Source organism: Humulus lupulus, chromosome 3 (genome assembly GCF_963169125.1).
Source record: "Humulus lupulus chromosome 3, drHumLupu1.1, whole genome shotgun sequence".
In the NCBI taxonomy this organism is placed as follows: domain Eukaryota; kingdom Viridiplantae; phylum Streptophyta; class Magnoliopsida; order Rosales; family Cannabaceae; genus Humulus; species Humulus lupulus.
The window spans coordinates 130,348,668-130,361,672 of record NC_084795.1 but is presented as its reverse complement, the minus strand read 5'-3'; the positions used below and the strand labels follow the sequence as shown (position 1 = coordinate 130,361,672).

Sequence of the window (13,005 nt, the reverse complement as noted above, 5' to 3'; positions counted from 1 at the left end):
GAGCTGCTGGTATGTGGCCCCATCATTTTTGAGTCCAAATGGCATGACATTATAACAGTATAGCCCCTTGTCCGTTATGAAGCTCGTATGTTCCTAGTCGGCGGCATGCATGGGAATCTGGTTATATCCAGAATAGGCATCCATGAACGACATCAGTCCATGCCCCACCGTGGCATCCACGAGTTGGTCAATCCTTGGTAAGGGAAAACAGTCCTTCTGGCAAGCTTTGTTGAGGTCCGAATAGTCAATACAGGTTTGCCACGTCCCATTAGGTTTTGGGACCAACACCGGATTGGCTACCCAGTCAGGGTAAAAAGCATCCCTAATGAATCAGTTTGCTTTTAACATGTCGACCTCCTCCTTCAGTGCCTTCTTCCTGTCGTCATCCAGTTGTCTTCGCTTTTGTTGCTTCGGAGGGAAGCTTTTATCAATATTTAGCGCATGGCTCGCTATGTTTGGACTTATTCCTACCATGTCCGAATGTGACCATGCGAAGACATCCTGGTTTCTCTTCGAAAAACAAATTAGTTGCTATTTGGTTTCTTCCTGGAGGTGTTTTCCAACCTTTACCTTTTTCTAGGGATCAAATTCTTCAAGCTGAATCTCTTCGAGCTCTTATAAGGGTTCGAGGTCAACCTTCTCCTCAACCCTTGGATCGATTTCTTCATCAATATCTAAGATTGTCCTGTCTTTATTCTGAATAATGACGAGTGCTTGTGCGCTCGTCTGTTTCTTTCCTCTTAAGGAAATGCTGTAGCATTCCCTTCCAGCTAACTGATCTCCCTTCAAAGTCCCGACGCCACTAGGGGTCGGGAACTTAACGGCTAGATGCCTTATAGACGAGACTGCCCCCAGCCCAACCAGGGTGGGTCTCCCGAGCAGCACGTTGTAGGCTGAAGGTAGATCTACTACTACGAACTCCATCATCTTGGTTATTGAGACTGGGTAGTATCCCAAGGTCACGGGGAGTTCGATGGATCCCATGTAGGAGGTTCCTTCTCCTGAAAAGCCATATAGTGTAGTCGCACATGGTTTCAGGTCGTGAAGGGAGAGTCCCATCTTTTCTAGGGTTGCCTTATAGAGAATGTTAACTGAGCTCCCATTGTCTATGAGAACTCGATGGACCTTTTTATTTGCCAGCTGGAGGGTGATGACCAGTGGATCATGGTGAGGAAACTGAACATGGGACGCGTCGTCCTCAGTGAAGGTTATTGGTTGGGATTCAATCCTTTGACTTTTTGGAGCTCTAGGTTCAGGTTCATAAGGAGACCCGTCCCCAGTCTTTAGCTCGTTCACATATCTTTTTTGGGCATTTCTGCCCATGCCTGCGGGATGAGGCCCTCCCGAGATGGTTATCACGTCTTCTCCATCAATTGGAGGGGGCCTACCCTCTTCCCTAGCTCGAGAATTGTTGTTTTGTGCGGGCTGTGGGGCGGCCGCCCTCTGGCTCGTAGACACCTGATTAGTATTTTGGTTTTTGAAATATTGTCTGAAATAACCTCTCGAGATCAATCCTTCGATCTCATCTTTCAGCTGTTGACATTCATCAGTAGTATGCCCGGTGTCTCTGTGAAATCGGCAATATTTGCTGGAGTCCCTCTTGGACTTATGATTTCTCATTGGGTTTGGACGCCTGAAGGGGACCTGGTTTTCATTAGCCAGATATATTTTCTCCCGAGACTCGTTGAGCTCGGTGTACACTCTGTACACGGAGAAATATCTCTCCCCTTTCTTTTTCTTTCCTCCCTCGGCCTCGGGGTTACTCCCTTCGTTCTTTTTTCTCTTGGAAGGGTTTTCCGCAGCAGGCTTTGAAGCTGGTGGGTCCGTCGAAGTTGAGGCAGAGTTTACGTTTATCGTTGTAGTTACGGGCTGGGAAGTCACATTAAGTGTCGACCTCGCTTCCGCTACATTGACAAACCTCTATGCTCGTTTGTTAAACTCGGTTAGGGACCTCACCGGTTTTCTCTGCATGTCGTCCCAGAGAGCACTTCCTGGCATTACTCCAGCTTGGACAGCCATTAGATGACCGCTGTCATCCACATTTCGAGCTCGGGCAACCTCCAAGATAAACCTTGTAAGGTAACTTTTCAATGCCTCGCCTGGCTGCTGCCGAACGTTAGTCAGAGTTGACGCCTTAGGTCTAACCCCCATCATGGCTCTGAACTGCTTCTTGAAGTCTTTAGACAGCTGATCCCAAGAAGTTATTGAGTGTCTTCTATATTTTTCGAACCAGCTTTTGGCTGGTCCTGTCAGTGATGCTGGAAATAACATGCATCTGAGCTCGTAACCCACGTTGCTCACTCTCATTATGGTATTGAATGTACTCAAATGGCTGTATGGGTCAGACTTTCCCTCAAACGTTGGGACGTGAGGGATCCGAAATCCTTGGGGAAATGGAGTGTTGGAAATATGGGGAGCAAACGGTTCAAGCTCCACGTCAGAGTCTTCATATCGGCCCTGACCTTGCTCATTTTTCAAGAGCCTGAAGGCCCTTTCTAACTGATCAATTCTTTCCTGGACCGGGTCCACGAGGGGTATTGCCTGAAATTGGTTGTCGTCGATCACTATTCCAGGTTCGCGTCTCCACAGGGGGTCTTTACGCCTATTTAAGCGATCCCTCAGGTCTGGGTTTATCGGGTTAACATTACCTCGACTCTGATTCAAGTGTTCCCGTAGGTCGGAGCGATTCCTGCGGCTCCCAGTTCTTTCGACCTCAATCATGCATGCTGACCGATCTGGTATCTCCAGAGTTGTCACTAGTAAAACTTGTCGCATGATTATTTCGAGATGGGTCTCTTTCATGCCACCTCGTTTCTGCAGTGCGAGATCGGGATGTTTGACTTTTTTCAGATAAGGCGCCTCTCCGCTCCCGGAAAGCCTCCCTGTTCCCTTGTCTCCTCCCCGTACGTCTTTCGTCCTCATCTCGAACTAGTTGAGCATCCCTGCAAGGAGGTGAAGGATATCTTATAGGCGATGGAGGGAACCGTATGGGTGACGGTGGCTGCCACCCATTTCGCGGCCTGGATGGTCCGGAGTTTGCCCGAGATGGGTAGGTTGCATTCTGTGTGTTCCTAGGGACTTGAGTCCGAGCCTCTGCAGGGGCTCAGTTTTTCTCAGTTCCCGCAGGTACCCCCGCAGGTGGATTAACCGGGGCCCTAGCTCGGGTACTTCTCTGGGGTCTCGAGGGAGTGGATGGCTCTGCTGGTGCCGGAGGTTGTTCCGGCCTTCTTGTGGCAGCATTCTTTCGTGGACGCCCACGAGGCCTGCGGGGAGGAACATGCACGTCCCTCGGAGGAGGAGCTTGGTTTTCACGCGGAGGCGGGGGCTGAGCCGCCTGCGCCTCTGCGGCTATCCTTGCTAACTCCTCATTCCGCTTGTTGGCTTCTGCCAACTGCTGTTTCAGCTGCCGGTTTTCAAGTTCCACAATGGGAACGTACCGCTCAGGATTGTAATACATATCCTCATCCCTTGGTGGTGCGGGTGGTCCCCGAGAATCGGAGGATTCACTTCTCTCTTCAGCATCCGGGTTTACCATTGGCTGCTTCCCAGGGCGTCTCGGATAATTTTCTTCAGGAACGTTCTGATCGTTAGCGGCCATAACTTGTTCAGGGACTGAATGCTTAAGCCTCTCAATGAAAGCACCAAACTGTTGACGCCGTTTTTTGTCAATAGTGAATAAAGAGCACGAAAACAGTAAATAGTTATGGCCAGAAAAATACAATAAGACAAACAAGATTTTTTACGTGGTTCAACAGTTAACTCTGCCTAGTCCACGAGTCTTTGTTATTAGAACTTAAGATGATTTCTGGAAATTCTTCAAGAATGAATTCTCTAGAGTTTCTCTCAAGATCACAAAAATTCGGTCCTTTACAATGGTGCATGACTTCTTATTTATAGAGGAGATTTCAGAATACTATCCCACACATTTTGGGAAGTTATTCTGCATATGTAAATAAATTTAATGGCATTAAAAGCCTGTAACTCCTATATACAAGGAAACGCCCTTGAAGATCAGGGGGCGTATAACTGAATAATAAATACCCCTTCATTATAGGGGATTTACAACAATGAATGTAGACTGCGTCTCTCCAAAATGACTTACTAAGATATTCAAAGTTATCAATCTACATCGTCAGTGTCGTGCCCACCCAGGTCTCTTAGTGACTTTCGAGCTGTAGCATTTTCCTCGAGATCATGTGGCTTCGAGCTCATACTTATGTCAGGCTCGGAACCCCTGATCCGAGGTCATCCAAGAACAAACGCACTTCGATATCTGTCTTTCGAGCTTGTGAGGATTTCGAGGCTATCATCTTCGAGGTTGCCCCTGCTTTGTAGGTTCAGTGCCTAGGTGGCGGACACGTATTCCAGACATTACGAGCCAATTCCTGACGAATCCAGCTTTCGAGATCACAATTCTTAAGACTCGAAATCTGGGTGTAACAGATATACGTATATATGTTTTTATATTATAAGCTTCAAAAATAAAACAAATCATTAAGTAAAATTATTGGTTTAAGATTTTTTTTAAATAATAATAATAATAATTTTGAAGTGTTTCACATTCTTGGGTATTTGAAAACCACTTGTCAGATGAGTTTTACTTGAACCTAGAATCAGAAAAAGTTAAAACCATGGAACTTTATCATAATTTGTAGAGACCCTAGCTATATTTGGGTTTTATTATAGCTATATTTGATAGATCTATCTATATTTGGGTTTTATTATAATTTCCGTTATTTTATCAATTCCCTAGCTAATAGACCCTTTGATTTGTAGAGACCCTTGACACAAGAGTTTTTTCCTTTGTGAGAGTCTCACGTTTAATTGCCGATTGGCTGCCACCTGCTGCCGAAAAAATCTCGCTCCGGCCCTATCTGAGAAGTGCTTCCAATTTCCACCTGCTATTTTCCTCGCCCAGCCCTCCCATGGCTACCAAAACACTGCTGTCTGCACAAATCCTTCTCATTACATCAATACTCATCCTGGTAATAACATTTGACCTTTTCTCATTTAAAGTGTTTTTATTTCATCATAACCCCACAATTGACTTAACAATTCATTTAATGTCTGTCTTATACTGTATGTAATATTCTTGAGATTTGTCATCAATACAGCAAAGAAAGACCATTTACGTAAATTGCAGATAAATATATATAGAATAAGTACATACATACAATTTCCTTTTTTTGGTTCTTTCCAAAGTTACAGAGAAGAATACATTAAGGTGAATTGCATATATATCATAATCATTGAGATTGATTATTGTCCTTAAGTATTTAAACTTCTGTTTTTATCATTTTACAGAATTCTTTGAAGCTCACCATTATTTTCACATTTGGTCATTGCTCCTGTCTGTTTTTCATTTTTTTTCAAGCTTTGTGTGTGTGGCATGTCCAATGCCTTGTTACGTATACAAAAAAAATTATGTTAGTATTGTTGTTAACATGCTTAGTTTTTTTATTATAGAAGAACATATAATCATGTTAGTATTAGATACTTAGACAGCAAAGTGGGTGTAGAATATATAATCATGTTTGAATTTTCTGTGATAAGATAGATGTATACAGTGTTAGAATTTTATATGGACTAATATAATTACAAACATAATTCCATTATCACAATCATTTTCTAGAGTGCCTACGAATAGTTAAAGACCATAATGGGATGGTTAATATTAATCTAATTGCAATTGAGGCACATGGTAGCACCCTAAAGACTATAGGTTGGCCCATTAAATCATAGTCCACCATATCTGATAATATAAGCCCAATAGGTCCAATATACCCCTTAGGGTAAGAAGGCATATGAGACATATATATTGAACATATATGTTGTTGGGAAAAACACTGTGGCATATGGTTTGGTAAGGGTTGCTCTCCATAAGATCTCTCTTGTATTGTTTTCTAATATTGTCTTGTGTAGATCGTGAGAGATTCAATGATGAACATTGGAGACTCAATGTCAGGTATGTTTCATCTCTATATATTCAATTCAATGCTCTAAATAAAAAGTGTTCCTGGATTATTGTACGAGCATGCTATGTTGATTTGAATCTGATTTATGAATTTATGCTCATAATATAATTTATATTTAACAATTGGTATCAAGAGCCAGGTCTTTTGATTTTAGAGCTTATTGTCAAATACCCCAATTTTTTGTCATTTTTTTTTTACAATGAAATTTTGAATTGGGCTATGAAGAAAATTAGTATATTAATCATCAATGGGTTCAGACCATTTTTTTACAAAATTTTGGGGAAATTTTTTGAGTGTTTTCGGCCATGGATACCAATTTTTTCCAAAAATTTTCATAGATAAAAATATATATAATTGTTGATTTTGAGAGTTTTTTAACCCAAATGGAGGCCGGAAATTGATAGAGGATGAGATGTGGAGCAAAACCCCTAAAAAAGAGTCGGATTTGGTGGCCGGAGATGGTCTATACGACCGGGTCACGAACCGGGTCGCGTAGACCCGAGATGCAGACCCACGGGTCAAAACTGGGTGACAGGGACGATAAAAACGACATGTCGTTTTGCCTCTGTCAGGCAAAACGACATGTCCTTCGTACGGAACGACACGTCGTTTGACGTCTGAGGGGGTCGAATTTTTATTAAAACACGACACGTCGTTTTTTGAAAACGACACGTCGTTTTGAGGTGTGAAGGTCGATTTTTTATGGTGACAAACGACAAATCGTTTTGGTAAACTACATGTCGTTTTTGTTAAACTACATGTCGTTTTTGGTAAACTACATGTCGTTTTTTGTAAACTACATGTCGTTTTTTGAAACTTTTTTTTTTTAAAAAAAAAATTAATAAATTTTTTTTTTTTTTTTGGGCGCGTGAGGTGTCCTTTTTTGGCCAAATTTTTACCATTTCACTCCTATTCTTACACCCTATTTTATATATGTTTATGCACAAGATTAACCTATGAATTCTATTCATAATTGTATTTGTATTTAATCTTTTGTGGCATAAATCTTATTATATATTGTCAACAATTATTGTTTATTTTCTTGCCTGTCGTAAGAATAAGCAGGTGAATTGTTTGGTAATGAGGAACATTTAAATATTAATTTATTTAAATTTTGTATCATCCTCCAAATTTGCATTAAGATCCATACAAGTAATTACTTATCCTATCGATAATAATTGCTTGCTAAGGATGCTTAATATGGTGAAGAAAATTTATTAAATATTATGAATCACAATTTATCTATCCTTTCGATAGTAAATTAATGTATTTGATTATAATGTTTAATAGATTGTTCTTACCTGTGTATGAGTTCTATTTTGTGTGTTTGTCTAAGAACTCTAGCATACATAATGATCATTTGTTATTTTGCGATCATATATTGATGAGAAAAGAGCACAAATGACATGGTTTATCATAACATGTATTTAATAGTTATTGCTCTTGTTTCTCATTCAGCTGTAAACATTCCTAGATCTCCTGCCGTCTTGACGCTGAATGCAACCAACCACAAGCAGTGGATTGAAAATATCACGATGAACTTGACCTTCATGAAAGTGGACTTGGCCTTGAGAATTGATGCACCATCTAAGCCTGCTGATGATGCTACTGAGAAGGATAAGAAATCTTACGAGGACTGGGAACACTCCAATCGTTGTTGCTTGATGCTTATGAGATATCACATGGACGAATCCATTCGTGATAGTATTCCCAAGTCTGAGAATGCAAAGGATTTTCTTGCTGCCATTAAGGAAAAGTATAAGAAATTCTCAAAGAATGAGAAGAATGAACACTTGAACATGCTGCATCACACTGTTTACGATGGTTCAGGTGACATCAGGGCTCACATTGACAAGCTCATGGGCCACTATCATAAACTTAAGGCCATGGATATGGACCTTGGTGAGGATTACATGGTGTGGTTAGTGATGGAGAATATTCCATCTCAGTTTGATTCAATCAGATCAATCTACAATGCTCAGAAGGAGCAATGGACTGTTGGGGAGATGTCTGCTATTCTTGCCAAGGAAGAGGAGGACATGAGAAAAGGTAGGGCAAGAAGTATCTCCATGGTGGCGAACCCAAACAATCCTCACAAGAGAAAGTTCACTTCCAACAACTCTAGTGACCAAAAGCATCCTAAGAAGAAAGCCAACCATCCTAAGGGAAATGGGCAAGCTAGCTCATCTTCAACTGGTCATAAGAATGAGTTTTTCAAAGGGAAGTGCAACTTTTGTCAATGCTTTGGGCATAAGAAAGCTGATTGTCGAAAGCTCAAAGCTCACTTAGAGAAGAAAGGTAATTGTCTTGTGATGGTTTGTTTAGAGTCCAATATTATTGATGTGCCCTCAAACACTTGGTGGTTAGATACTGGAGCTACAATTCATGTTACTAATTCCTTGCAGGCAGTGACAAACCGAAGAAGACCGAGTAGGTTGGAGGAGCATGTATACATGGGAGACGATACTAAAGTCAGAGTTGAATTTTTTGGGACTGTCAGACTGCAGCTAAATACTGGGCATTTTTTGGAGTTGCATGATGTTGCTTATTTACCCTCTATTAGGAGGAATTTGATTTCTGTATCTATTTTGGATAGACTAGGTTATAGTCTTCATTTTGGATCTGGAAAACTGACTTTGTATTGTGACTCTATGTTGGTTGGAAATGGAACTTTATGTGGAAACTTATATAAGCTTGATTTACATGATGTTGTTCCCGTTACTTCTACTTCTTCTTGTTCTTCTTCTCTTAATGCTATTGTTGGGTCAAAACGTGCAAGATCAGATTTTAAATCTTCTATGCTTTGGCATAAACGTTTAGGCCATATTTCTAGAGATAGAATGGAGAGATTGGTGAAGGATGGTGTACTTCAGGATCTTGATTTCTCTGATTTCACTGCCTGTGTTGATTGTATAAAAGGAAAGTTGACTGCCAAGGTTAGAAAGAGCAAGTTAGACAGGTGCACAGATGTATTGGACACTATTCATACTGATATTTTTGGGCCTATTGTTCCACCTGCTATGGGTGGTTATAGATACTTTATCACCTTCATTGATGATTTTTCCCGGTATGGTCATGTTGAGCTCATTCGTGAAAAATCTGAATCTTTGGATGCTTTTAAGATTTTCAAGACGAATGTTGAGCTTCAAAAGGGAAAGAAGATTAAAATTGTCAACTCTGATAGAGGTGGAGAGTATTATGGACGTTATGATGAAACTGGAAGGAACCCCGGGCCTTTTGCCAAATACTTGCAGGAATGTGGTATTAATACAAGATATACAATGCCAGGGACACCCCAACAGAATGGAATTGCTGAAAGGAGAAATCGCACTCTTCTTGACATGGTGCGATGTATGTTGATTCATTCTAGCTTGCCAGATTTTTTATGGGGTGAGGCATTAAAAACTGCAGCTTATATCTTGAATCAAGTGCCTAGCAAGTCTGTCCCGAAGACGCCTTATGAGCTATGGTCAAGTAAGAAACCAAGCTTGCGTCATTTTCATGTTTGGGGTTGCAAAGCAGAAGTGAGGCCCTATAATCCACAATCTAAGAAACTTGATTCGAAGACCATTAGTGGATATTTTGTGGGCTACACCATTGGATCAAGGGGTTCCAGATTTTATTGCCCATCTCACACCACCAGGGTTATAGAATCAGATAGGGCTGTCTATTTTGAGGATGAATTTGGTTCAAGTCAAGGGTCAAGAGAAATTTTTTTCAGGGAAGAACGTATTTTTGTCCCTGTACCTGTCGCTTCCGCTCCTATTGATGACCCTGTGATTGAACAGATTCCGGCAGAAACTCATGATGAACCTCAAAATCAAGAACAAGGTGAAAATCTTGATATTGGGGATGATGAAGCTATGATGAGAAGATCACAGAGAACCCGCAGGTCTGCTATTCCTAATGACTACCTTGTCTATTTACAGGAACATGAGTTTGATGTCGGAGACACTTTTGAGCCAGTCACCTATCAAGAAGCTATGAATAGTCCTCAATCTGTGTTGTGGATGGATGCAATGAAAGATGAGTTGAATTCTATGTCACAAAATGAAGTTTGGGAGTTGGTTGAATTACCCAAAGGTTGCAGACCTATTGGATGCAAATGGGTGTATAAGATCAAACGTGACTCCAATGGGCAAGTGGAAAGGTATAAGGCTAGACTTGTGGCTAAGGGCTATAGCCAGAGAGAAGGTATTGATTTCAAAGAAACCTTTTCACCTGTTTCCACCAAAGATTCGTTGCGAATCATTATGGCTATAGTTGCTTATTTTGATCTAGAACTCAATCAAATGGATGTGAGGACTGCCTTCTTGAATGAAGATTTATTTGAAGATGTTTACATGACTCAACCTATTGGTTTTGAGAAGTCTGGCAAAGAACACATGGTTTGCAAGCTCAAAAAGTCTATCTATGGGCTTAAACAAGCATCAAGGCAGTGGTATCTCAAGTTCGATATGATTGTCTCTGCAAATGGCTTCAAGGAGAATGTAGTAGATCAATGTATATACATGAAGGTCAGTGGGAGCAGCTATATTTTTCTAGTATTGTATGTTGATGACATCCTGCTTGCATCTAATAATTATGATCTGTTGTCTGAGACAAAACAACTTTTGTCTAGCCATTTTGATATGAAGGATCTTGGCGAGGCTTCCTATGTGCTTGGGATTCAGATTCTTCGAGATAGGGCTAATGGTATTCTTCGTTTGTCTCAGAAGACTTACATTGATCGGATCTTGAAAAGATTCAATATGCATACATGTTCTCCTGGGAAGGCACCGATAGTGAAGGGTGATAAGTTCTCAAAGGCCCAATGTCCACAAAATGATAAAGAGAGAGATGAAATGAAAGTCATTCCTTATGCGTCATTGGTTGGTAGCTTGATGTATGCTCAAGTATGCACACGCCCTGATATTGCTTTTGTTGTCAGCGTGTTGGGTAGATACTTGAGTGATCCTGGTCTTAGCCATTGGAAAGCGGCTAAGAAAGTCATGAGGTATCTTCAGGGTACAAAGGATCATATGTTGACTTATCGGCGAGCTGACACTCTTGATATAGTTGGGTTCAGTGACGCTGATTATGCAGGATGCGTGGATGATAAAAAGTCCACTTCAGGCTACATTTATATGATGGCAGGAGGAGCTGTTTCATGGAAAAGTGTCAAGCAGACACTCACAGCTTCTTCTACGATGGAGGCAGAATATATGGCGTGTTATGAGGCTACTTGTCAAGCAATATGGCTGCGGAATTTCATTTCAGCTTTGAATGTTGTAGACTCTATTTCGAGGCCGCTGAAATTGTATTGTGACAACTCCGCAGCAGTAGCTTTCTCTAAGAACACTAGGAGTACTTCTCGCTCAAAGCATATTGATATAAAGTACTATTTTGTTAAAGAGAAAGTCGCTGAGTCCCTCATTTCTATTGAGTACACGCCTACCACTAGCATGTTGGCAGACCCACTAACGAAAGGCTTACCCATATGTGTATTTCTGGAGCATGTTGCTCGGATGGGATTGTTAGGAGCCTAGCTTGTTGAGCTCAGTGGGAGTTTTGTTATTATGTATCAAACATGCTAGTATTTTGTATGGATTGCTTATAGCTTCCGTTTTGTTATGAACATGCATAATGATAATTGAAGTCACTTCTTATTGTTGCTGTTACGTATATATGTTTATATAAGTATATACTATTGTTCACCGAACTGACAGGTACAAAAGGAGATGAATGCGCATAGTCTCAAATTAATGTACCACATGCATGTTTGGTTTAATGATTGTTATTGTTTTTTAATGTCCTCAAGACCGAATCATAAATAATATATGTATCCTATCTATATGATATTATATATGATTTATTAGACTGTCTTTTGTGATGGACAACATTATGGTGGTTTGATTATATTGTCCAAGTGGGAGAATGTTAGAATTTTATATGGACTAATATAATTACAAACATAATTCCATTATCACAATCATTTTCTAGAGTGCCTACGAATAGTTAAAGACCATAATGGGATGGTTAATATTAATCTAATTGCAATTGAGGCACATGGTAGCACCCTAAAGACTATAGGTTGGCCCATTAAATCATAGTCCACCATATCTGATAATATAAGCCCAATAGGCCCAATATACCCCTTAGGGTAAGAAGGCATATGGGACATATATATTGAACATATATGTTGTTGGGAAAAACACTGTGGCATATGGTTTGGTAAGGGTTGCTCTCCATAAGATCTCTCTTGTATTGTTTTCTAATATTGTCTTGTGTAGATCGTGAGAGATTCAAGGATGAACATTGGAGACTCAATGTCAGGTATGTTTCATCTCTATATATTCAATTCAATGCTCTAAATAAAAAGTGTTCCTGGATTATTGTATGAGCATGCTATGTTGATTTGAATCTGATTTATGAATTTATGCTCATAATATAATTTATATTTAACATACAGCTCTTAGAGGATGTTGTTGGGATGGGGCTTATTAGTTTTGTTATCTCAAATTACCTTGTATGCTTATGGGACTGACTTCTGAGAACACAAAGGTTGTAAAACTTTTTGGCTCTCCAAGTGACGACGTGCGTTAACAGGTATGGGCTTATAAGTTTAGCTGCTTCTTATTTTCTTTTTCTGTAACTTGTGCTTATTGTGAATAATGTTTGTAATTTTTGTTTTACATTGCTTTTGTTCACAAACGTTAGAATGGCATGTATTAGTTCTTTTTGCTAAACCTCCATTATGACTAAAGTATTCTCAGACATAAATAGAAAAGAGAATAATGTGGCTGGTTTTCTTAGTATTTTAGATGATTATTGCATTGTTAAGTAAATATAATTATATGTTAATATTGTGGTAGTAATGACTGACATTCTTCTCAAGAACACCGACTCAAGGATTATCGCCTCTGAGGCTACATAAGTTTTTGTTTCTTTTGTGCAAAAATTGCGAGCTATTTAAGCACTTTGTTGTCATTTGTAGGTTTCTTCATGCTAAAGAGGGACAATTCAATAAGAAGATGTTGCCAAAAATACC

The 13,005-nt window shown here is 40.1% G+C and overlaps 1 protein-coding gene across 1 annotated transcript; it reads left to right on the top strand.

The window, feature by feature from the left end:
- The first annotated feature begins 7,903 nt into the window (after positions 1 to 7,903).
- On the top strand, positions 7,904 to 8,685 carry LOC133825053 (uncharacterized). Its single transcript, XM_062258049.1, has 2 exons — positions 7,904 to 8,273; positions 8,381 to 8,685. The coding sequence occupies exons 1-2, from the start codon at positions 7,904 to 7,906 to the stop codon at positions 8,407 to 8,409; spliced, it is 399 nt and encodes a 132-aa protein (XP_062114033.1). The 3' UTR covers positions 8,410 to 8,685.
- The last annotated feature ends 4,320 nt before the right edge of the window (positions 8,686 to 13,005 follow it).